The sequence below is a fragment of the Armigeres subalbatus genome, chromosome 1 (assembly GCF_024139115.2).
Source record: "Armigeres subalbatus isolate Guangzhou_Male chromosome 1, GZ_Asu_2, whole genome shotgun sequence".
NCBI classification, from domain to species: domain Eukaryota; kingdom Metazoa; phylum Arthropoda; class Insecta; order Diptera; family Culicidae; genus Armigeres; species Armigeres subalbatus.
In genome coordinates, this window is record NC_085139.1 from 43,128,872 (window position 1) to 43,156,666 (window position 27,795).

Consider the following 27,795-nt stretch of genomic DNA (forward strand, 5'->3'; position numbering starts at 1 on the left):
CGAGACGTACGCTGCCCATAAATTCATAACAGTCCCATGTTTGATTGATTTCCTGTCTACATGGGACTGTCATGAATTTCTGGGCAGTTCGGTCCGTGGAGTCGGGAGATGGATCAAAGGATGGAAATTATCGTCAAAAAGTGGCAATTGAGCAACAGTAGACGGAAATGCAGAAGTGAAGTAAAAATTGGAGTTCTGAAAGTGGCAGTGATTCCAAATGTACCGGAGTCAAATGAATCTGAGGATGAATGAGGATGTATGAAGAACTGTATTAAAATCGGCCTTCCCTTAATCTCTAAATAGTGTTGAACTTAGGTCAGATAAAAAACACTTTAATAAAGGGAATAAAAGAAATGATCAGAATGTCCACTACATGGTGCGGCTTGTAGCGCAAGGATTTTGCCAGAAACTTGGGAGTGAATATGACCTATCCGAATGATTTTGGTCATAGTGAGCCGGAGGACGATGTTGGTGGAGCAGAATGACATCATATCTGCATATCTCTACAGATAGCTTCTGGAGGAGCTGTATATGCGACCAACCGGGCTACGAAATTTAAAATTAAAAGCGTCGAATTCAAGATCATCATTATGGGTAATTGAAAGTTGACAGGGGTTTTGCCAAATCGCACCAAGCGTCAACAAAAAATACTCATTTTTCTAAGCCTAAGTTTTCGTTTAACAGATTTAATTGATCGCAAATCGTGTAGGATATCCCTCAGCCCCATAAATGAAATGATTTCCATTTACAAACAAAATATCAGAAGTCAGTTAGAAAGCCGCTTGGTGACTGAAGCTTCGACCAGCTCATACAGGCCGCGGATGTTTGAAACATTCGAATTGACGAGATACTGCAGACTGCAGCTGAGGCTGACTCTTACATTTATAAGGAATCAGGCAAGTACGTGCACTTATTTATCTATGTCGATAGAGTCTTTGTTATTTGCGCCAAGCAGGAAAAGTTTGCAGAAATTATTCCAAGTCTGAGCAATAGATTCAAGACCATCATCATGGGCAATTTGAATTTGGTTCTTTCGGTTTCCAAATTCAATTTGTAAATCAACAGTATCGAATTAACCAGAATCGTGTTCTGGAACAATTCAATCCTAAGTAAATTGATTTCAAATGCGTTTTCGAACCAAAATGATTTTTTAGCAAATGAGTGAAATGATGCGTTTTAGCATGAAAAATTCAAGCATGATGCATTCCTTTAAACTCGCAGACGATTTCGTTCGCACGGGAGCGCTTATTGATTGAGATCTAAGAATGATTTTACCAACACTGGGACGGATTGACAAACAGAAGGCGGGTGGGAAATATTTGTACCAGAATGGTTAACAAAATAGGAGCGTAGAGAGTCGCGAAGGCAGGGATTTTCCGTTCCCACTTTACAGTTGGTCTTACCTGCAAAGGCAAGATAGAAGAAGATGAACAAATTTGGCAAAAAGTTTTAGGTTTGGTAAGTCACTTCTTAGTGTCTTCGTACCGGATTGAGAAGTTTTTAGCCAACATAGAAGGCAGAGTTTGTTAAACACTTAAAATGAAGTTTTGGCAACTATTTTTATGTGTCTCATTTTTCCAAGAACAGTTTATATGAAATATCATATCTGCTCTACAATCTTTTGTTGTTTTACCTTTCTTGTATACAAAGTATTTAATTCAAAAACTAAAGGACTCCAAAAACCAAGAAACATTTGTATCAGCTCTTGAAGAAATTTTTAATATTCCTTATCGGTCAATCGTGACCTATTTCCAAACCGTTCGAAAATTTGTTTCCTGCCTTGATCACGCAAAGAATGATATATTCCAGGCAACAGCAGGAGAAAAGTTGCAATTACCCTTGAGGAACCTACTTCGCAGCTCTATCAAATTCCCACCGCGCAAACCTTTGACGAGTTTGGTAGTTCGCAACTATTTTGCATCGAGTCTCTATTGATGACTGCTGGGACACGGTAATGATAGATAATTTTGCAGCCGGAGTGATGCTCGGCATCTATCAAACTCGCGAAAGGTCGCTCCGTACCCGGGCCGGCGCGGCCGTGCGCGTAGGGCCGCAACCCCCGAAGCGATCCACTCTGCTGCGGCACGTTGACAGAAGAGGAGTGGCGGTGATTTATGGTCATCTACGGCGCTGCGTTCACGGTCATTATTTTCCACACAGTTTTAAAATATCATCACCGATACCACCACGGTGGAGGAGATTGAATGTTTGCCATAAACAGTCTTTCAATAATGGCTGTGATGAGTTTCGCCAATAGAAGTCGATGTGAAACACGGAAATTCTCGATTAGGTTTTCGTCATCCGCTCCGTTAAAAAAATGGCCATTGATGACAGCAACGGAAGGTGCGTTGCGATTTGACCTCGCCAAGATATTTATTTTTTGTTCCAATATTTACATATGGGGAATAAGATGGGTTTGTGTTAAATGGAAGCAAAGTGGTTTGAGCGGGAATTGATGGCGGTTTTTGTCGCTTCTGAAGAGAACAAGTCTAGCGGGTTATGATTGAGATATTTGGCTTCTGTCAATACAAATGATTTTTCACAAAGCAGAGCCGAATGTTCCATGTAGTGGTCCTCGAATATGTCAATTAAGTTCTTGAATATGTCTACTTAACGACGTTTTCGAATGCTGGTCGATATTATTGAAGGCTTGTTTTTTTAACGATCAGAATCCACCACACCTAAAAGTAACGCAAACATCACATCTTTCTCGAGCTTGAACAACATATATGCGAAAATTAACATGTATCAAATGCCGTCATTTTTGGAATCTTGCAAATTAAATTATCCAACAAACAAAAATATAAACATCAGAACGGAGAACCTAAACAAAACGTTCGAAATAACCGCCTTCCATCGGCGAAATAAAAACCAGTTCCATCCTCGATCGCGTCGGCATCGACCAGAAGCCGCGGATTGTGCTCCAACGGTCATAATCATCATTATTGCCGAAAATGGGTTTCTTCTTCCTCTGGGCGATTCCTTTCCCTGGAGATTTTTTTTCTGCTCGTTTGATTCCCAACTTTCGGCCCTATTGGTGCGCAGCGCAACGCACCACACCAGCCAGCAGCGCCCGCGCCGGAAAGGCTATTAAAAATCCAAATTAAATAATCGCTTTAGCGGATTCGCAGGATTGTTTCGCTTTCTGCGCGTTGGGTTTCGCTAGCAGAATTTATATCGATGGCGCTGAACGATCGCCGTACTATGATTTGCAAGTACCGGATCGAGAAGGGCGGAACTCATAGAAGAAGTGATTATGAAGTATTCTTTTTCGTCTATTCTTATGTCTTAATTGGTCCAATTTGCAGTGTACTTAGTCTATTAATTGAGATCATTAAAAATCAGCATGAAATTATAAATTTGAGAAAAATAATATTTGATTTTTGGTTCATCTCATTTTCTACCCACGCTTTGCATAATTGAAGTTTGCCATTATGTCTCGGGTCTCAGGTTAGCCTTGCGACCGAATGCGTAGGATTCACGTAGATGACGAGTTCGATTCTCGGTCCGGTCCAGGATGTTTTCGGGTGGGAAACATTCTTGACTCCCTGGACATAGAAACAAACAAACCTACTAAGTAATCTGTCTGTCTCATGTGCAATATATAACTGATCACCAATGATTTCAGAAGTATAAAATTTGTGTTCAATACTCTATATTTTAGGATGAATGACTCATAAAGTTTTAATATTAACCGAGTACCAACATTAGTCCCACTTCGACAGTTACTTGATGAATCGACTCTTCTGGCAGCTGCTGTCTCCGAATTACATATTTTTTGTTCGATTATAATTTTGGAGCTGTGAATAGACATTCCACTCACCAGAAAGTAGATATTTGCGGTTACCGATTTGTCAATGTTGGCAGAACCAACTGATTCGATTGGCATACCACACTTTCGGTATTGCCCATTCGCTACACAGCATATCGGGCGCCAATCAACAAGCTTCGCATGTTGATATGATGAATCACCTTTCCAACTTCGATATGGAAGATGTTCAACGAGCTCAAGTGCTCACGAATTTCTTTCCTCTTTGTTGAAAGCGCGATAAGGAATGTACATTTTTTGACGCATTGACACTCACAGCCATCACTTGCGTCGATTGACGGATGGCACTGTTGTTGGTCGTAATTTCTTGCATGGCGCCTCGAGAAGGGTATACGGAGGAAGAAAGGAACCGAACCTTTTCGATGCGGGTGTTGATTTGATTTCAAGGTTAGGAATTCTATCTGAAAATAGATTGGACACGCTTTTTCTTCGATTATAGTCTGGCATGGGCAGCCGCTTTTGATATGCGGGAAACAGGTAGAATACTCCAACAACAGAAAGCGAAGATCGTTGCATAAAGGAAAACATAAATAAATGTTGTTATTGTTGCTGGTGAGGTTTTTGGGTTGTGTCGTTGTGTTTTGATTGGATCTGTTGTCCGGTGACGACGATCATGACCGTTTTGTCCTCTGGAGTTGGCTAATAAGAAACAAATGGATGTCGAGTGTTAGTCGGACACTATCGGGACGGATCGATCTCCGATCCTACTGTGCTGCACCAGCGGGAGGTATTCGGAGAAGGATAGTTGCCTTAGCGACGGTGTTGCCGGTAAGCAGAAGCTGTAGCGAGATTTATCCTTCCATTCTTGACAACGATTAATGCAACGCAACGGGGTGAGAATGGTAGATGATATGATGAAACTTTTGAGAAGTCAAGGTTGAGAGGTACGGTTTTCCGGAAGGATCATCGTAGCTAAAGTGATTATAAGTAATAATTCTGTAAAATTTTTTGCTAATTACTTGAGCTCGTAAACATTGGGCACCTCAAAATCGTATCTGTATAAATTTTCGCCACTCCTTGTAGATTTGGAAAAAAATATAAACAAATAAATTTGAAGTAAAATTCGAATTAGTTCACTTCGCTGTCGCTTATATGGTAATTATTCTTAACATTTCTATCGCAATAACGAAAGCGGTACATATTCCGAGGAAAAATTATCTGTTGGGTTCAACAGAAATCCGTAGCAAGCACATGATCGTCAGAAAGGCAGCATCACGGAATTCCATGTTACGTTACGTTAATTTTTAGTTATTATTAATACATTTCAATTGCCTCTGGCAGTTAGAATATTTCCTCTGGTTGAATTGAACCATGTAGGAATTACAAAGTTTTGTACTTAAACTAAACTTAACCTAATTTATACTAAGGGTACAAGGAGTCAATCGTTGCAATAGAAGATTGCAACGATTTTTGTCTAAAATTGGAAATTATTTTGTTAGACATTTGTTGCAATGTCTCAATATTAGAAATTCTATAAAGTTCATTGGTACCATACCACGGAGGCAACTTCAGAATCATTTTCAAAATTTTATTTTGAATCCTCTGGAGTGCCTTCTTTCTGGTATTGCAGCAACTAGTCCATATTGGCACAGCATACAACATGGCTGGTCTAAAAATTTGTTTGTAAATCAAAAGTTTGTTCTTAAGACAAAGTTTTGATTTTCTGTTTATAAGTGGATATAGACACTTAATATATTTGTTACATTTGGCTTGAAGGCCTTCAAAGTGATTTTTAAAAGTTAGTTATTGGTCCAGTAGAAGTCCTAAGTATTTGGCTTCGCTAGACCAATTTATTGGAACCCCATTCATAGTGACAATATGTCTGCTAGAAGGTTTCAAATAAGAAGGTTTCAAATTATAAGCTGAGTTTTGGAAGCATTCGGGGAAATTTTCCATTTTTGCAAGTAAGTGGAGAAAATATCCAAACTTTTTTGCAATCTACTACAAATGACATGAAGGCTTCGCCCTTTGGCTGAGACCCGTGTCGTCTGCAAACAAAGATTTTTGATACCCTGGTGGAAAATCAGGTAAGTCAGAAGTAAAAATGTTATACAATATGGGCCCCAGTATGCTGCCTTGGGGAACACCAGCTCTAACAGGTAATCTATCAGATTTAGAATTCAGATAGTTTACCTGCAGTGAGCGATCTGATAAATAATTTTGGATCAGTTTAATAATGTACAGAGGAAAATTAAAATTAATCAATTTTACAATCAAACCTTCATGCCAAACACTGTCAAATGCTTTCTCTATATCAAGAAGAGCAACTCCAGTCGAATATCCTTCAGATTTGTTGAGCCGAATTAAATTCGTTACTCTTAATAACTGATGGGTGGTTGAATGTCCATGGGGAAAACCAAATTGCTCATCAGCAAAAATAGAATTGCCATTAATATGAACCATCATTCTATTTAAAATAATCTTTTCAAACAGTTTGCTTATTGAAGAAAGCAAACTGATTGGGCGATAACTAGAAGCCTCAGCTGGATTTTTGTCCGGCTTCAAAATAGGAACAACTTTGGCGTTTTTTCATTTATCTGGGAAGTATGCCAATTGAAAACATTTGTTAAATAAATTAACCAAAAAGGATAAAGAGCTCTCCGGAAGTTTTTTGATAAGTATGTAGAAAATACCATCATTACCCGGGGCTTTCATATTTTTAAATTTTCTAGTTATAGATCTCACTTCATCCAAATTAGTTCCCAACGAAGGGTCAAAAACATTCTCTTGATTGAGAATATCTTCGAAGCTCCGTGTAACCTGATCCTCAATTGGACTAGTGAGACCTAGACTAAAATTATGGGCACTCTCGAACTGCTGAGCGAGTTTTTGAGCCTTTTCGCCATTTCTAAATAAAATTTCATTTCCCACTTTAAGCGCTGGAATTGGCTTTTGAGGTTTTTTAAGAATTTTTGTTAATTTCCAAAAGGGTTTCGAACTGGGATCCAACTTCGAGACATTATTCTCAAAGTTGGTATTTCTCAGAATAGCGAAACGTTTTTTAATTTCATTTTGCAAATCTCGCCAAATAACTTTCAAAGCGGGATCGTGAGTTCTTTGGTATTGCCTTCTTCTCACATTTTTAAGACGGATCAGTAGCTGAAGATCATCGTCAATAATAATTGAGTTGAATTTAACTTCACATTTCGGAATTGCAATGCCTCTGGCTTCGACAATTAAATTTGTCAAAGATACGAGCGCATTGTCAATATCACTTTTGGTATCGAGAGGAATATCAACATCAAAAATTCCTATCGATATACGTTTTATATAAATCCCAATCAGCTCTATGATAATTAAAAGTAGAGCTGATTGGATTATAAATGGCTTCTTGTGAGATTTCAAACGTCACAGGAAGGTGATCAGAGTCAAAGTCAGCATGAGTTACCAATTGGCCACACAGCTGACTTGAATCCGTTAAAACTAAATCAATTGTAGAAGGATTTCGACTGGAAGAAAAACAAGTTGGTCCATTGGGATATTGAATAGTATAATATCCCGCAGAACAATCTTCAAATAGGATTTTACCATTGGAATTGCTTTGAGCATTATTCCATGAACGGTGTTTGGCATTGAAGTCACCAATTACGAAGAATTTTGATTTGTTGCGAGTCAGAATTTGAAGATCAGCTTTCAACAAATTCTTTTGCTGCCCATTGCATTGAAAAGGCAAATAGGTTGCAATGAAGGAAAATTGACCAAAATTTGTTTCAACAGAAACTCCCAAGGTTTCAAAAACTTTGGATTCAAACGAAGAAAATAATTTATGTTTGATACGTCTATTGATGACAATGGCGACCCCACCACAGGCGCTGTCAAGACGATCATTTCTGTAGATAAAATAATTTGGATCTCTTTTAATGGAGAGTCCTGGTTTTAAATAAGTTTCTGTTATAATGGCAATATGCACATTATGAACTACCTGAATCGGCAACATGACCGTTATTTTCCGTTGGGTCATGGGTATAAACCTCATTTTGAGAAGAGACATTTTATCTACCAGCAGCGATGTTTGCATACGTAGGTACATTGGAAAAATTGGAATTTACTGAAGTGCTTGCTACCCGTTGACGAGCGGCAAAATTTGTTTGTGAATTGTGGTGGGTATGAATTGCTCGACCGGTAACCGGTTTCGAAATATGAGCATTTGAAAAATTTCTACCCGTCGAATCTGGGATCCGATTGGAATTTCCCGTCATCAATTTTGCACGGGAATTCAAAACTTTTTTGCGAGAAGGGCATTCCCAGAAATTGGATTTATGATTGCCCCCACAATTTGCGCACTTAAATTTATTTGAATCTTCTCTCACATGACATGCGTCCTTGGCGTGAGAGGTTCCACCACAAATCATGCATTTATCATCCATGTGACAATGTTTGGTTCCATGACCCAACTTTTGGCACTTACGGCACTGGGTGGGGTTTTGGACATTTCCCCCAGGCCTGCGGAAATGTTCTCATCTAACACGGACATGAGACATAATACAGGCCTTTTCCAAACTTTTCATATTATTTAGTTCACTTTTGTTAAAATTAACTAAATAAAATTCTTGAGAAATGCCCCTCTGGGAAGTACCAGAGTGGGATTTCTTTTTCATCTTAATTACTTGGACTGGTGAAAATCCAAGTAATTGAGAAATTTCAATTTTAATCTCATCCAGTGATTTGTCATCACTGGGGAGACCTTTCAAGACGACTTTGAACAATCGCTCAGTTTTGTCGTCGAATGTGAAGAATTTATGGCGCTTCTCAGTTAAATACTGAAGTAGACGTTTGCGATCGTCAAAGGATCCCGGCAAAACGCGGCAGTCACCCTTCCTAGCAATCTGAAATGAAACCTTGATCCCCTGAAGGTTACTCAAGATTTACTCATGAATCGAATCACCTGGGCTAAAGGTAGATTCGATTTGCTCAATTTCATCATTAATCAAATCGAACTGATTGCTCAGTTCGATAGGAGAAGAAACAATGTCAACATTAGATTTAGAAGGAATATCTGAAGTCTCCAGCTTCCTTCTATTTTTTCCGCGCTTGGGCAGGACGGTCTTGAAACCTTGTTTCTTTGAAGGAAGTGGAGAATTCAGAGACTCCCCCTTCCTCTTGTTTTTGTTAATACTCATTGCTGAGCGTGGAGACGTGACCTTCTAAGAGTTTTTTTTCCCAGAACGGTGTCCCTGCAGCACTACCACCGCTTGTCGGAATTTTACTTCCGCAAACGGGTCCAACGTAAGACGAAGGCACGGGTCCTTGCAAAGATCGTAACGGGATCAGTGGGTACAAATAGCGCTGAAAAGCACTGTTGAAATTAAAATAGCTTCCGCAAAGAGGGAAAGAACTGCACAGCACGAAAGCACGATGCGGTCTGCACGGCAAGCATTGCTTCTTTTATACACATAGAGAATCTTGCGGTGGGTCAAAAGGCACGTAACATACATCATTCTGATGTTCGTGTTAGGAATGCACAAATGGGATTGTTTGGAAATGTTTTTTTACTAGATTTGACAAGAATTAAAATTTTCAATAGAATTTCACGATAAAAATAATCTTGAGTTTCAATGAAATTGACAATTTGCTGGATAGTTTCCGAGTTGATTGATATATAAATCTTCAAAATCCATCGAAAAATTAAGCCCTAATATCCTTACATGATTGCGTGACGGCCCCCCATTTTAGATTCTGATTTGACACCCAGTACTTTCGGGTAAGACGTTGTCCAATGTCAAAAGCGACTACTACGGAAAACTGAAATAGAAACGGCAAAGAGAAAGAAACTGGCAGAAAAATGACCTTTGAATAAGAATATGAAAAAAGGCAAACAAACTATCAGCAACGGAGGTACGACATTTGAAACTATTATTGATTAAGAATAATTGAAAAGTGGATTGTTGGACCTAAACATGCCTGAAAAATGAATTATAATAGCAAATGAATTCGAAATAAATGATACTGCCTTTCCCGTATTTAGTCAAGACACCAACCTTATATGGCGCTTATATGACGTGGTTCAATGTACCATTTTGTTTACAATTAGTAAACGCAACGATTGATCGTTATCAAATTCAATAGTGATCAACTAGGTTTTGCCTCCTGGCGAATGAAACTTGTTGCTTGAAAATCGGTTTACTATATGAAAAGTTGTCCAATATTTTTTCTTAGCTTCCGTGCACACACATACAAACACATGTGCTCAGTTTTTTAAGCTAAGTCGATGGACTTAACCACGAGCGTCTTCTTATTCCACGATTCTTCTTCTTATCGGTCGGAAAAGTGACATCCGCTGCGGGCCGATGAATATTTCAGTGGACTCGAAGCATTTTAGTTCACCGGATGTTCATGTCGAGGTTCATTTTTTGTAAACATTGCCCGCAGCGGATGTTTTCTTCTTACTGCAAATCGGCGTGTGACGTCATCGTGGTTTAGTCCATTGGTATATGAGACCATGGGTCCCCGAGGTTCCTATAAAAAAGTTCGTCTGCGGAGTGAAATGATAGCCTTTCGGTACAACTTTGTTGTACCTTGTTTATACCTTGTTCGAGAAAATAACTCATAAATATCAAATTAATGGCAAAATATTTGCAAGAAAGAAAATTTTAAAATCAGTTTTTATGAATTTGCTGAAGGTCCTGCAGATATCACTGCAAAATTTTGTTTTATGTTATCAGTTTGTCATTCACCTCTACCAGGACTTTTTTCCTTTGGCAAGCTTACGTACTATTATTAAATCGAGTTGATAAAACGTAATAACTGAACAATTTTTTTCACAGTGATTATTTTCTCATCGCCCCATTGATTACATCGGCGATGTGTGCCGAAGACACCAAAACGATCGGACAAGCAATCTCAAGCTTTTTTTTTTTGCTTATGCCCATCTCAAAAGTTCGGCTAGCGTCAAAATAGCAAAACAATGATGCAAATTATGTTTCTCTCCGTTTTGCGGTTAGGTGAATATATGTTCCGAGAGATGCAAAACGGAACAGTTTCCCTAAATGCAATTTGTTTGAAAAAATAATAAGTATGTAGGTACATATGATGTGGACCTTAAATTTCGCAGCGAATTTATTGACTTGGCGGTGGAGCTGGAGCCGATGTGGACCCCGGATGACGTGCACACTCAGTTCTTATTTCTGCAGCTCGGCTAAAATCCGCCGTGCATCAGCAAAATAAAAAACTGATATTCCGGCAAAAATTAAGATTGTTAGCTGATTTTCGGCAAATAATTTGCTGACTTTCAGCAAATTTAACAGAAATCTCGGCAAAAAAACATGTTTGCTGGGGCACGGCTGTGCGAATCTCGGTAAAAGTTAAACATTTTTGATGGAGAGCTGACACTATCTCATTACCTAAGCATCTAAGCGGTTCTTGAAACTATCAGCATTTTAAGAAGAATAACCTCCATAACTAATACATCCAGTGCAAACGCTTTTATAGGGTTTTAAGTTAACCGCCTAATGAGAGCCTAATCCTCCTGAAACCGGTGATTCACAGAGCCTCATCCTCTTTAGCATTAAAACAACCGGAGAAAGGTGAGAATCCCCAGAATTTAGGCAATCGAAAATCTCTCATCTAGTTTCCATATGAGGCAGTGCAAGTTGATTCAGACAACACAAAACCGTTGTTTGAAGTTCATTTTTAAGAAGATGAGGCTGTATCCCACCTTTAGCTTGTATTCCGAGAAAGCTGAATCAATATTACCAATTGCTGCCTTGCGAGATCCACAATCCAACAGCGCTTCACAATCAACATTTTCGTCGCAGTTCACACCGTTACGAAACAAGGAACCCTCCAACCCTAATTATTAGGCACCGCAATACCTAATACGGGAAAAATCCCAAACATACCTCCGTAGAACAAAATGCATCGCTGCATGTGCTGAATAATAAAAATTGCTGTTGTGCGTGGCTTCCGTTTTGAATGCGGTGTCTTAAAAAATGCGAGTGCATTGAGTTTTGAATTCCGGGAGGCTTGTCCTTAATGTCCACACAAATAACCAAAGGTGTATCGAATGGTTTCGAAAGTGGTGCATACTATTTGTGGTCCTTGAAATAGAATCTGATCATAACGTATGTTCCGCATTATCCAAATAATCTCTGGAGTAAAGCGTTATGGTCTACATGCGTAATCAAAGGTCTAAGGGCCTGTTTTAGTATTTCCCAAGTCACACGACCTGTTTCTCAGTAAGTTACAGCAGCTGTGGTGTGACTAACTACAGGTCTTGTTTTGACACAATGCGTCTTATGTGGAACTGTTTTGTAGCACAGAAAGCGCAAGCTCTTGCGGCTTCAATGAAAATAAAAACACCAGCGAACCAACAATTGTATTGAAGAGTCTGCCAACAAAAGCACAACATATGTAAACAACAAATAGCAAACAGCTGTTAACCAAATAACTATTTGTGCAACTTATTTGTTTTGTTTTTGACATGCAACAACCCATGATTATCCAAGAAGTCATTTGCGATGCAACGTCAAAGGAACGAAAATGAAACCTAGTGTGTATCTGAACCTGGGAAGTAACTTTAATGAGACTTGGTATATTCTCAAAGTATACAATACGATCTATAAGAAACAAGCTGCTATTTAAAAGATGTTGCGCGTCATGCCTGGGTTCGAATTTAATGTATTCTCATCGTATGGTCAAGGATCTGTTCAAGAAATCCATGATGTTCGTGAGCTCAAAATTTACACTCGTAACTGAATATCTACCAGCTTGCTTCAAATAGCGAATATATTTCTTGTGGTACTTGGAACAGAATGTGTTCAGGGAATATTTTCTGGTTCGTCCAATACATGGTGAGTTAAGAGCATGTTCTAACGTGTGTAGGTCTTAGAGCCTTACTCCAGAGATTTCTTGGATAACGTAGAACACATGTTGTGATCAAATTTTATTCTACAACACTGCATGTTACGCTTTTGAAACCATTTGAACCACCTTTGGTTACGCGTATAGACCCTTATGTCTTTCTTCAGGGATTTCTTGTATGACTGAAACCTTATTCGAGAGATTACTTGGATAGCGCAGGAAATATGTAGTGACCACATTCCATTCCAAAGATCTCATAGAGCATATTGATACCTGTCGTTAGATCAATAGTTACGCATGTAGACCTTAAGGCCTTACTCCAGAGACTTCTTGGATAACGCAGTACTTATGTTGTGATTGTATTCTTTTCCAAGGACCACAAAGAGCATGTGCCACTTTTGAAACCATTCGAAACACCTTTAGTTACACGTGTAGACCCTAAAGCTTTTTCCCAGGGATTTCTTGTATGACTGAGGACTTATCCGAGAGATTTCTTGGATAGCGCAGAACATATGGGGCCGTACACTAATAACGTAAGCAATTTTTCTGGGTTTTTCAACCCCCCTCCCCCATGTAAGATTGTTTCCATACAAATCATTTTTTGTTTATAAGGAGCGTAAGAAAATGGCAGAACCCCCTATCCTCCCACCACCATAAGCGCTTACGTAATTAATGTACAACCCCTATGTAGTTATCACATTCACATCACAATGTATTGGAGGGTAACCGCTCCCTTCGGAGGGTTTTGATCCCACGAAACCAGTACGCTAGACAGGTGCTTTCCTTACTAAGCTACGAAGGACCTTCGCCATCCTCCACAGCTTAGCGGGTACTGATGTAATTAAATTTCCAGCACCAGGCACTCCAGTCGAACTCTCGCAATACATTTTGAAAACTAACTCTCTCATATAAACGGAATAAACGGAAAAAAGTAACAAAATCGTTGACTTCAATTTCAACAAAAACTCGTTGATAAATAACAAATATTCAACTCAAAATATCAGTAAAATTATACAGAATATCCATGATTATAAAATTATCCCCACGAAAAACCTCATTTTAAAACATTTGTCAAAACAATCAGCGAAACATTTAAAAATCTCCTCAGAGAGATTTATAATCGAGAGAAAAATAAGTACATAGTTTTTCAATATTGTTTCGTTCCATACATATTGAATGAAAGTTAAAAAAAAATATCAACTTCCAATGAATTTTCACATCTTCTATCTTCTATATAATAAAAATTAAATGGTCTGTGTTCGTATCCGCATAACTCGAAAACGGCTGGATGGATTTTCTCCATTCCTTCAGCAAATATGACCGTTATCTTTTCCGACGGGTTTATATGATATTTCCTCAGTCGAAAATCATTAGTGAAGTTGAGTAAATCGTGAAAAACTTAAATAAAGAATCGTATGGGAAGTTCGCAAGGCCCATTTTCGCCTACTATGCAGGACAACGTCTGCTGGGTCAACTAGTTTATTATAAACATCGTTCCAAATATATAAGCACATTGCCGCAAAGCTCTAGAACCAAAGCTTTTTTTCTAAAGTCAACTCAATTTTGACCAAAATCTCACTCACACCCCTCTGCTTCTAATCTCCTCAAATGCAAAAAAAAGATTTAGAAATTTGAGTTAGAAAAAAAACGTAGGAAAACATTAAGTGTCTAATTTTGCATGTCATTTTATGAAGCCAGTGTCTAAGTAGAACCAGATTGCTCATGAATCTCAGGACTACGGGGAAGCGCCGGAGACCATTTGGCCAAAGACCACTAGGCGGAAATAGAGTAGCACAAAAAATATAACAATTCCGTTTACTGGCATTACTAGAATATTAATTTATAAAAATATTATTAGATTGCACATTTCATCAATAAAATGTTTGGTTGAATATTAGAGTACCAGCGAAATATAAAAAGTGAAGCTTGTTAGAGAATATTCTTGATGCTTCGAGTGGTAGAAACCCGTCGTCGGGAAAACAAACATGATAATTGAGCGGAGAGCTGAGACAATGATTGTCTGGCATACGTCAGTCTGCGCTGGAAGCAATGCATTCAGTTTTGTGACGGACGTTATCGGAAACGGGTATGTGACAAAAAAAACAGAATTTGAAGAAAAAAAGTGAATATAAAAGTTAGTGAAAAATAAATAATTTGTGTTTTATCTGGCAAAGAAAGGAAACCCCGACACTTTATACACGTATAACTTTTGAAATAGATCATCAACGAGTGAAATGTTTCGTAGATTGATGAATGCATGTCTGTACTTTCTGAAAATATAGGGTAGTGGGCTAATTCCCGTCGTAGTAGGTAGTGCTTGGTTTTCAAATCTAATTTATACGCTATCCCAACTACTTACTCTAACTAAGTTGTATGTAACACGTATTTTAGAGTTCCTAGTTTTCATTGTGTACTATTAGCGCATTGAACAAATCATAGTTTATTGAGAATCTGCAATCAAAAACACCCTTCAAAACTTCTAAATTTGTCTTATGAAAATCTGTTTACATCCATGAGAATTTTCATTCGTCCAGTCTAAAATTCGATGGATTGCTGTCAAATAAATCTGTTGGTATTGGTGTGCGATTTCTACAAGTACACCAAATTAGTTTTATATGCGGTATCATACCGTGTTAAATAAAAATAACATAAATTCAATTAATATTGGCCTGTTCTGAATATGATATGTGTACATTGTGATTGTTCGTACATTGTACATTGTGTGTGTTCGCGGTTATCCAAGAAACACCTGAAGTGGAGGCATTCAGATCTTTACGCATAACCAATGATCTACAGGCCTGTTTTGTAAATGTAATGTATCCATTGTGGTACATATGATAGAATCTGCATATGGACGATCTTCACGGTTATCCAAGAAATATCGGAAGTAAAGGCTTTCAGATCTACACGCGTAACCAATGATCTACAGGCCTGTTTTGTAAATGTAATGTACCCGTTGTGGTACATAAGATAGAATCTGCATATGGAAGACCTTCACGGTTATCCAAGAAATCCCTGAAGTGAAGGCCTTCAGATCTACACGCGTAACCAATGATCTACAGGCCTGTTTTGTAAATGTAATGTACCCGTTGTGGTACATAAGATAGAATCTGCATATGGAAGACCTTCACGGTTATCCAAGAAATACCTGAAGTGGAGGCCTTCAGGTCGACACGCGTAACCAGCTATCTAAAGACCTGATCTGAATATGTCATGTACCCATTATGAATCCGGAAAACTAATCTTTAGTTACGCGTGTAGATGAAAGGCCTTACTACAGGGATTTCGTGGGTGACCAAGAACATATGCTGGGAACGCATTCCGTTCTTTGTACTACAGAGAGCATGTACCATATCTGAAACCGGAAAATTGATCTTTAGTTACGCGTTTAGATCAAAAAGCCTTACTCCAGAGATTTCTTGGATGACCATGAACATATGCTGTGAACGCATTCTGTTCTTCGTACTACAGAGAGCATGTACCATTAGAGTGGGGCGCAGTTGTATGGGAAAACGCAAACTTCGTCCGATCAAGTGAGATCAAGGTTTTTCTGAATCGTTTTGGGACCCCAATCAACTGTGCAAAATATGGGCTCGATTGGTTGCGACCTCGCATGCCGCATCGCGTTTTAAATTTACATGGAGATTAGTATGGGAAAATGTACTTTTTTACATTTTTGCTCTTAGTGGCTTCAATTTATCATCAATCACGTGACTCAATACGTTAGCATATAGCCTGGAAGATGCCGAAAGACTTTGCCGAAGAAGGCACGCAGCTGGAAGGTCTACAAAAAATGTTATTTCGTTTTGAAAATTGATTGTTTAAACCATATGCAAGAAATCAATGTTTCTGCCAGCACTACCGGACAACCTGTAATTCTAGACTAACATTTGAAAAGGGCGTAACAGCCAAAATTTATTTCTTCTGATTCTTCGTCCACATTTAAAGGTTTATATGTAGACGAAGAATCAGAAGGAATAAATTTTGGCTGTTACGCCCTTTTCAAATGTTGGTCTAGAATTGTCAGAGGGCAATACCCATTTTCCTTCTAGTCGGAATTTTTACTTTGTGAAATCATTTCAAAAATCTCCCATTACCTCCAAAGTTCTATAAAATCAATAATTTTGAAATAACATTCAGTTAAATATAAATTATTGCTCCACGTAGTACGGCAGTGCTGGCAGAATAAATGATATTTTGCATATGGTTTGAACACTCAATCTTCGAAGCGTTATAACTTTTTTCGTGGACGTTCCAGCAACGTGCCTTCCTTAGCAAAGTTTTTCGGCATCCTTTGGGTTATACTTTAACGCAATATGTCACTTGGTTTACGATGAACTGAAACCTCTAGTAGTAGAAGTGCAAAAATATACGTTCTCCCATACTAATTTCCATACAAACTTCAAACGCAATGCGGAAAGCTAGGAAGCAATCAATCGGTCCCAAATTCTGCACAGTTGTTCAGGACCCAGAATGGCTTCGAAAAACCATTGATTTGAAAAAATGACAATGACGCCCCACTCTAATGTACCATATTTGGAACCGGAAAATTGATCTTTAGTTACGCGTGTAGATCAAAAGGCCTTACTCCAGGGATTTCTTGGATGACCAAGAACATATGATAAGAACACAATCTGTTCTTTGTGTTTGTATTTGTATTTATTTATTTAATCCAACTGACCGCTTATGGTCTTATTGAAAAACTTATAACTAGAACACAATAAAGCACATTATCAATAGATTTCATTATCGTACAATAAAGTCGCACAATCTTCATAATTCTTTCACACATACTACAGAGAGCATGTACCATATTTGTAACCGGAAAATTGATCTTTAGTTACGCGTGTAGATCAAAAGGCCTTACTCCAGGGATTTCTTGGATGACCGAAAGCATATGCTAAGAACACATTCTATTCTTTGTACTACAGAGAGCATGTACCATATTTGAAACCGGAAAACTAATCTTTAGTTACGCGTATAGATCAAAAGGCTTTACTCCAGGAATTTCTTGGATGACCAAGAACATTTGCTGTGAACGCATTCTGTTCTTTGTACTACAGAGAGCATGTCTCATATTTGAAACCGGAAAATTGATCATTAGTTACGCATGTAGATCAAAAGGCCTTACTCCAGGGATTTCTTGGATGACCAAGAACATATGCTAAGAACACATTCTGTTCTTTGTACTACAGAGAGCATGTACCTAATACTAATCTTTAGTTACGCGTATAGATCAAAAGGCCTTACTCCAGGGATTTCTTGGATGACCAAGAACATATGCTAAGAACACATTCTGTTCTTTGTACTACAGAGAGCATGTACCATATTTGAAACCGGAAAATTGATCATTAGTTACGCATGTAGATCAAAAGGCCTTACTCCAGGTATTTCTTGGATGACCAAGAACATATGTTAAGAACACATTCTATTTTTTGTATTACAGAGAGCATGTACCATATTTGAAACCGGAAAACTAATCTTTAGTTACGCGTATAGATCAAAAGGCCTTACTCCAGGAATTTCTTGGATGACCAAGAACATTTGCTGGGAACGCATTCTGTTCTTTGTACTACAGAGAGCATGCCTCATATTTGAAACCGGAAAATTGATCTTTAGTTACGCGTGTAGATAAAAAGGCCTTACTCCAGGGATTTCTTGAATGACCAAGAACATATGTTAAGAACACATTCTGTTTTTTGTACTACAGAGAGCATGTACCATATTTGAAACCGGAAAACTGATCTTTAGTTACGCATGTAGATCAAAAGGCCTTACTCCAGGATTTTTTTTGGATGACCAAGAACATATGCTGTGAACGCATTCTGTTCTTTGTACTACAGAGAGCATGTACCATATTTGAAACCGGAAAACTGATCTTTAGTTACGCATGTAGATCAAAAGGCCTAACTCCAGAGATTTCTTGGATTACCAAGAACATATGCTGTGAACGCATTCTGTTCTTTGTACTACAGAGAGCATGTACCATATTTGAAACCGGAAAATTGATCATCTACGTATCCTTTCTCTGCACCACAAAGAGCATGTACCATACTTAAAACAGGACTGCAAATCTTTGTCCCTGAGCTCAAGCCATTTCTTGGATAACTTAATGACTTATCTGTGACTTCATGCAGAATAACTATCATTTCGGTCAATTTTGAAAGTCAAATTTGAAAGTTTATTTTGGTTCCAGTTAACAAAAATTTCCTAGTGCAATCCCATTTCGACCGCATAAAAATGGTTTTGATTGTGCTGCTATTCAGTTAAATGCCACAGTATGTCAAACAACTAACACACATGCTTAACATGTACGTGGGTAGTGCTGCCAACAAATTTCTATCATGAAATTATTTCTCCTGTTTTGGAATAGCAGAAAATTTTAGTATGAATGACGAGTGTGTATGAAAAATATTTAATTGAAAGACTTTACTTTTATTACGCTAGCGGAAAATAATTGAAAAACCTACTTTTATTGACTGCATTATGTAATATCAGATGCGTAACATAAGATTATTTCAGTTCAAACCGCCAGTTTGGCAACGCGTTTTTCGACTATAAACAAGGTGTCGAAGAAAATAAATTTCAAACGCTCTAAAGTTTGAAAAACAGATCATTTGAACGCCTTCCGGTAGTTATTTTTCAATTATTTTTCACTTGAGCAATAAACATTGCTTTTATTTAGTGCGCAGTGAGAAATTTATGTGAAAAAGTGCGGTGAAAATCAGTGAATTACGTTGATTTTGGTGACGGTGTTGCGCGTCTTCTACAGCAGTGAACGAACAGGATTTTCCTTCGTCGCACGGATAACGTAGGAAATTGTGCAAAAAGTCAAAGTTGCAAAGTTAAATTTAACTGTATTTCAAGTAAGTAACACCGGAATGTAATTTAAATGAATGCAGATCGTAGTGTACACTTTTTTGTATCTCGCCAGATGATTAGTTCATTATTTCAGTTTACGATTCGCGAGTATTTAGTGATATATAATTTGATATGACGGATACTAGCGCCATGGACGAATTAGCGAATAACCCTATCTTCTCTTATTTATAAAAATGAAATGGTCTGTGTTCGTATCCGCATAACTCGAAAACGGCTGGATGGATTTTTTTCATTTCTTCAGCAGAAACATTCGTTATAGTTTCCGACGGGTTTATATGATATTTCTTCTTACGAAAATCTCGACTTAAGTTGAGCAAATCGTGAAAAACTGAAATTAAGATTTGTATAGGAATTTCGTCTGAGCAGTTCAGAACGCATATTTTTGCCTACTATGCAGGACAACGTCTGCCGGGTCAACTAGTTTCTTATAAATGTTATAAGTACGTATTGAATAGTGGCCTCGAAGGAATTGCAGGTTCGTAAAGAATTTTGTGCAGTCGCAATTGAAATTCGGTTCTCTCGATCCAGAAACTGACTAAAATATTTTGTTTTAATGTAAACACTGCTCAAAGCGTTTTAAAATTTGCCGATGCTTGTTTGACACTATCCAAAACGTCAGAGAGTGGAACAAAAACGGATTTTATGAGCCACCAGAAGGATACGAGCTCGAAACAAATTGCACAGAGGATGCCAGATCTTTCATAGTAGGGTAGAATACGGCATTGGCAGGGTGCGACGGTTGTTGGCACCCTCAACAATATTTGCGTTTTCCAGCAAACATACACTATTTATGAACATAATTATGATTCAATCACACAATTTCATGTCTAAGCTTTCATTTGAATAAGTTGTTTGTGTAAAAGTAGCAAGATTTGATGTGTTAATCACCGAAACAAATTTGCACGTACGAAATCCTTGCTATTATTGCATTGCCAAAGAAAGCAGCGCACGAAAAGCAAACTGTTACTTACTTTTTGGATCGCCTGTTTCTCCTCTTCATTGCGTATGACACGACAAATTAAGTACGTAAACTATTTTTTACACTTTATCAACACTTGATTATCACCACAAAGAGCAAATTTATGCAATATTTGCTGTATTTTTCACTAAATAAAATCGGGACTGTTCGTTTTCTTTGACAGCATCACACTTCGGAATAGAGCGAGAGAATGTGTTTGTGAGCATATCAAACACACGCTAAAAAGATACCACGCAAAATTCTATGTGATTTAATTTTAGCAAAAATACGAACAAAATATCCGGCGATGGCATTTATTTTTAAAACAATTTTAAAATACAAATGCTTCTATTCAGATTTGTACGCAGACCATGAATTATATCAAAAGTGATAGCCACACCATAGTATTTTAACCCTTATGGGGCTGACAGGACCGTTTTCCATTTGCAACTTCAATACTTTCCAAGCTCTTAAAAACAATCATAACCATTCCCGTTCCTACATAGCGCATTTCAACCATAAATAATTGCCTACTTTTAGGGTATTATCTATAATTCAACTGTGAAACGTAGTGTAAGAATGGGGTGGCTCCAGCGGCTGGATAAGACAGTGCTGCCCATTATTCATATATGAAGACTCACGAGGTGGAATATATTGTTAATATACTATACTACCAGAACTGACGAGCTTCGTTTCACCTAACATTGATTAATTATATATTTTTTACATTATTTAAAAGACGATTAAGTATTCGAAATTTGCAAATTTTGATTCCATTTTTTGGATTAACTTTCGATTAAAGCAGAAATTTGTATTTCATTTGTATGGGAACCCCCCTTCCAGAAGAGGAGGGGTCTTATATCATCATAAGAACCTTCATCGTTCCCAAAAACCTCTACATACAAATGTTCATGCCGTTTTCTAGTCTATAAGGGCAGACAGACAAAAATTCATTCTTATGTGTATAGATTTGGTTTTACGTAGTTTACGTCGAGTGGTCGTGTCTTGTACACAACCACCATGATTTTTTTGATGAAACAAACATATAATGTAAGGACCGCAAAGAGCAAGTTGTATATTCGAAACTGGTTGATAGACTTTTGCTACGACTCTAAGGCATTACAAAAGACAAAAGATGAAAATCTTGGCAGCAGACAAAAAGCATTTAAGTTCCCTTCTCCAAAATGGCCAACATTATTCAAATAGGTTGAAAATGGTAAAAGTTATGATAATATCAATATCTGGGTACACGGGTACCCTATCTGCCATTCACGTCTGTTTTTTGTTAGCCGCATAATTTTGTTGCCATAATTTTTTTGCCGTTAAATTTGTTTTACAATGTGTTTAAATGCTTTTGCCTATATGTCTACATCACATAAAATTGATGCCAAGGCTAAAAATCCATGTTTTGTTTTAAGCCAATTTGATAAACAATAAAGTTTGTTCCAAAATTGAGTAAAGCGAGATGAGCGTGCGGCCGATAATTATGAATGAATTTTACTACTGGAGGATATAAACAACCAGCATTTGGCACCAATACATTACCAGTTTTCTACTTCCATGTCTAGTTGCTAAAGGGAGCAAACTCATTGCTGATAATAGAAATTGCTATGCCAATAGAAGAAACGTTGACCTGTTACTTTATATTAAATTTACTGAGTTTGTGGTAAAAGCTGTTAAATTTAGTGAACAACAATCATCAAAGAAAGAGCATACAAATGTATACCAGTTGAACTATACCTGTGTTTTAGTGTATTTATTCATTATTTTTATCATTCTATTTGGCGAATGTCTTAGACTGCCAAGAATAGGTATTTTCCCCTATTATTTCTTAGGAAATTCAAATGTCACCAAGTTTCGTGCATACATCGAAGCTTCGATCAGGAATGAAGCCATTTGAAGTGAAAAACGTACCGAAATAAACCAACAGCAGTTTATTTTTATTCTTAAAGTCATGTGTCCAGATTTTGTCGCAATCAAGCCCTAATAAAAGAGAAATAAGAAGGGAGAATTGCAAGACATGCGAAATAAGAAACGAGAAATGAGAAATAAGACGTGAGATGCCCTACTCATCATTTCATACTTCTAACTGTGAAAGAAAAATGAGCAAGAAAAGGGAGAGTCGTCCCACTTCTCATATCTCAATTATCACTCATCTCCACGCATTCCACATTCATTATTATCAAGTCAAATTACATATTCGACCATATGACCCGTTTGGCAAACGATATTTACATTCGTATGCTCTAACTTTCATATACTAAGCGACGGATTAAATTAAATTGCCGTTTTCCTTCCCAAGCAAATTTTGCTTTTTTGAGTTGCGACAACTCAAAGTTTAGTTCAGATCGCTCTTTCTGCCTAACGACCAGTTCGATGCGACCCATTCGGCCGTATAGCTTTTGTGACCATAAAACCTGTTTGGCCGAAATGGCTTCTTTGACCAAACGTTCTTTATGGCCAACTAGTTTTCGGCCTAATAACCGTTTTTATAATTGTTCGACAATTATTCTAGCGTTGAATGAATGAAACAATTTTCTAGGAATTTCTCTAGACGTTCTATAAGAGCGTGATAAGGTTTTTTTTTCAGTAAATTGATAATACCATGCGCTATTTATTATCTCTCTCATTTGATAATTGAAGCTAGCTTAATATTTGAAAACATTCGACTAGTCCGGCAGAGAGCGAAGTGAAAAAGTTCCGCCCTCGCAGAGCAGAAATTTGTTTAACAATATGCTATCGATCGTGTAGGGTCATGGGTTCGAGTCCCATCGAAGGGAAAGTAATTACCTCCAATACATTTTCCAAATCAATATCTTCCACATAACGTACATATTCACATATGAGTTTTCCCAACATTGTAAATTAATGTCCAAGTCGGGTGGTTTAATCCTCGGAAATAGGCAATTAACTTTGATCGAATCGATCGTGTTGTTTATTCAGTGTGCGATCGATTGTCTATATGCTGAGCACGCCTGCTTGTCCTGGAGAACGTGAAGTAAAAAAAAAAATCTGCATTGAAGACCAAAAAAAAATAGTATGAGATCGTTCGTGTTGTAGAAGCATATTAAACGAAACACATTGATTTCGCGTTGGATTGATTTGAAACACGGTGTCCATCTTCGTGTCTTCAAAATAACTTCGTTCACCATAAATATTCAGTGGCTTACCAAGGTGACGTCCCATGAATTACCTTCTCAACTAACCAACAATTCCTTTCCCGTGCGGCTCATGGAGGTGTAGAGGATTTATCGGTATCTTGTAGCAATGCGTGTTGAACTAATTTTTCACTCCTGAAACTCCAAATCATGCACATACAGTGAGAATAGAAAACTGTTCAATTGGTGAGCTGTGCATATTTGTTGTTTCTCGGCCAATCACGACTAGCAACTACGATGTGTACAGTCAATCAAACATAGCTAAGCTTTTTTTTTCCTATGACTTACATCTGTAATATGCTGACATAACTGACAATGACTCGTGATGAGACGCTATGTTTGACTCGATTCAAAATATAGATCACAGCACGGAGCTCCCGGATTTCTGTTGAGTCAATTTTTGTTCATTCCGAATGCCATCACAAGTTTGCACTAGGTGCGAACTCAAATAGGATTACTGTCTTGCTTCTGGGATTAGGAGCACGTGCTGACAACGTGTCTCAGCTATCTGAGACACCACTTTAACTTGATCAACTTGTTATTTTTTAATCATTTCACAGATACTGGTAGAAAGATATTTCTGAAAATAAAATAGATCTAAATATTATTTAAAATATCCGTCTACTGGTTGAATGAATGAACATTTGGCTGAATGTCAACAATATGATCGATTGAGTTTGTCTTCTTAGACCTTCAACGAAAAGAGCTAAAACAACTACCCCACCAAAATATTTGCATTGAATCCAATCAATAAATTTACCTTTTTCAGCGTGCTCGACAGACTGAATGACTGCGAGTTGACTCTTATCATGTTGGCTGTCCTCGGATCTTCTCCTCCGGCTCTCCAAGAAATCAATCGCGTTGTTTGACGTCGTTCACCGCGTAGACTTGATAATCTTCTTCGTCCTACTGTGTTTGCTCAACTGATTAATATTCGTTGTTTCGCTTTATAGCAGATTGATAGGACAACAATACACGAGAGCGATGGCAGAAGCCGGAACGACAATTTCGATGAGCGTAGCCAGCGACAATAGGCACTGACATCATCACCTGCCGCGGGTTGAGACCTTTGTCGTCGCACAACAACGGTGGCACATTCACTACCCGGAGGATTGGAAAACTTTTCGATTCTTCACGACGACGCGACGCAACACACTTGACTTCGATTTGACTCGAACGGCGATGATTGGGTTTGGGAAGCACGTTGCTGCAATTCACGCAATTAAGCGCCTGGAGGAAACAAAAGTGGCGCCAATGTAAACAAACAGAAGTGGTGGCGGAATTGGTGCGCGATAACGGTTTACGTTTGTTTGCAAAAAAGGGTTTTCAAGTGTGGTGTTCTGTGCGGAATAATTGCAACCTATTGTTGGCCAATGATGGCGGTGTGATGCAGTAAGGCAGGTAAACAATCCCGAAATTTGCATGAGTTTATTGCAAACTTACAAACGATTGGTGGAGGTGTGAAAGACATTCTCTGGGGTCGTAAAATTTGCTAGCTTACGTAATGTATTATTGAAAATAATAGAATCGTAAGGATCGAACATGATTGATGACACTTATAAAAGTATGTCAAGTAACGTGGTACGGCATTTGCATTCTAATGAAGTGTAATAATTTTTATGACAGGTTTATAGCTCCCGGACATTAGACACCATTTCTAAGTCTTACGTGCAATATGCGATCTTTGCAACTTATTTTAAAAATGATAGTAAAACTTCGAGTTCAGATATTTGGCCCAGCACTGCTGTGTTTCAAATGTTTGCAAGAACTTAATTTCACAAAAAAATAATTAAAATTATGAAATAGTCAATATGGACATTTTAAAACAGCTAGTATAACGAATTCCAGATGAAAATTGATTCTTTTCGACCGGGTCTCTTATAGATAGTTGCATGGTAATTATCTGATTGGAATTCAGTGTCTTCTCCTCAAAAACTTATTGGAGAATAAAAATTTCAAGGTGTACCCCAGAAATAAAAACGAGCCACGCTTTTCCAATAGAATATTGGAGATTACGGTGGAGTAACCCAGATTTGATTTAACTATTGAACATGTGTAGCGTTTATCGGACAATATTTGCATCACCACGTAGATATTGCGTATGACTTCCATTCTAATTAATGTTTTTCTCATGCTGAGACGTCGCCCAAGGTGTCTAGTTTTCTGCAGTTATAATCGTCATGACGAGGTCAATTTCAGCGGCAGTTAGGAAAAAAAAAACTGTCGGGAAGTGCTCTTTTTTTCTTTGTGCCATAAAGAATGCAGAGGTGTATTAAGCATTCAGTCTTATTTAACGCTCGTATCTGTCAATCCTAGCATAGCACACCAGTACACAACAAACTTAATCCTGGAAAATCTGTGAAGATTCAGTGGTGTTTTTTATCTCTTAAATACAAGCACATCAACGATCATCGTTAATCATGTAGATGTGATCGAAATCATTGTTGTCCCAGGGATTATGGAAGTCTCGAAATGTGCTTATTGAAAGTATGCAGCAACCACTTCTTGAAATTCTCCATACGAATATTAGATTTGCACAAGCGAACCAATTTTAATGACCTAACATAGCAATTAAGCGTCTAAAATATCGCAAAATTATTCCTAACAACTGCACCGATTTTGTTTTGCCATATTCCCCATCCACGAGCTGCGTGAAATTCGACGCATTTTCCTAGCTTACAACCGTTCCCAACCCCTTACTCGTCTTCGGACACCGATAATAGTCACACGCGTGAAGCACTCAATTTGCCACTTTTAGGTAAATACTCTTCACAGCTCCTATCATCACCGCCACACTTCACGCGCACCACAATAACTTAGGTAATCTTCGGATGGGTGGATGGCCGGACACATTAGTCATTAAATGGCGGGGCAGCCGGCCGGTGTGTGCAGTGCTGGAGGGTGAAAATAAATTAGCACTCTCGCGGTTGTTATCAACAAATCAACACAATTTGCGTTTGCTCGCATTCACCCTGGAGAATAGCGAGATTTTCCATCACAGCTTTATACATTCTTTCAATTTTTCTGTCCAAATGGTATTTTTATCTGTTATAATCCTTTGTGAAAGTTCAGTTATGCATAAGTTCTGCTCTCTGAACAGAATTACACTTCACATTATCAGAAAAATATATCCCCAATTATTGGCGGTCATTAATTTAGCCTTTTTGCACTCAAAACAACACACTGCCAGCACACACGGCGTCCATTATTGCACATTTTGCACGTCTTTCTTCACACCTTAATCCCGTGTTTTTCGCACTTTGGTTAACCCCAAATCAGTTTCCCCATCCACTACTTCGTTGACCCTGAGGGCTCTTCCCGAGGAGAAATAACGGGAACATCCAAACAAACCGTGCCGTGCCCGAGACCCCCAGAGCAACGCAAATTCGCCTCGTTATAAGTGGTGAAGAGGCACTTACGCGGCCAAACTAGATTGCAGAGGCGCACACAACTTCGCGGCAGGAGGATCAGGTTACTAAACTGCTCTCTTCTCCACAATTCCAGCAGCGCGCGCGATTATCCTCTGGAGTCACATACAAAACACGCGCGGTCACCATACACGCGGGACAGGCGCGGGTCGACAATCAACAGACAACCCACAACGCTCGGTTTCGCACACGGTCAACGGGGGTCAACACTAACAACTGCCAACTGCTGGGAAGCCTAAAAGCCGCAGCTTAACATGCGCGACGGTGTGATACTCTTCTAAGCGTAGCCTAAGCTCGGAACCGTAAAAACTGACGAACGTGTGTACGATCACTTGGAAGGTTCATATGCGACTAAAAGGAAGTCGTCCCTACGCGAGCGACCGCGTGTGCGGCAGTTTCTCTCACGCGCTTGCTGCGGCGCGGCAACGGCTTCGATATACTCTCCGATGGCTGTTGGGCGTTTATGCGGGTCTCTCCCGATGGCACATAGCCGGTCGGTGTGGTGGTTCAACATGTTTTTGCCTGCCGGCCCCGGGCGGGTGTTGATGAATTGGAGCAACATTTTCGAGGAGCAGTGGATCCTCTGTTTATTAGCTCAGCAAATCAGTCTGTTTAGCATAGATAGGTACATAGTAGGAGTAATGGACCGGGTCTAAGCAGAGCAAAGTGAATGTTGGCGAGAAGCGTGTGCCCGTTAGCACCGGCTATATAAAATAAGAAACGAATCAAACTGTGTTGTTG

The 27,795-nt window shown here is 38.5% G+C and overlaps 1 protein-coding gene across 1 annotated transcript in view; it reads right to left on the bottom strand.

Moving 5' to 3' along the window:
• LOC134224884 (tensin-2) overlaps positions 1-27,407 on the bottom strand; it is a 367,057-nt gene extending 339,650 nt beyond the window's left edge. The window contains exons 1-2 of the mRNA XM_062704535.1: positions 27,046-27,407; positions 24,387-24,856 (exon numbers count right to left, since the gene is read on the bottom strand). Of these exons, the coding sequence (XP_062560519.1) occupies positions 24,387-24,437 (51 nt within the window). The 5' untranslated portion in view covers positions 24,438-24,856; positions 27,046-27,407. The remainder of the gene's footprint in view (positions 1-24,386; positions 24,857-27,045) is intronic.
• Between the last annotated feature and the right edge of the window lie 388 nt (positions 27,408-27,795).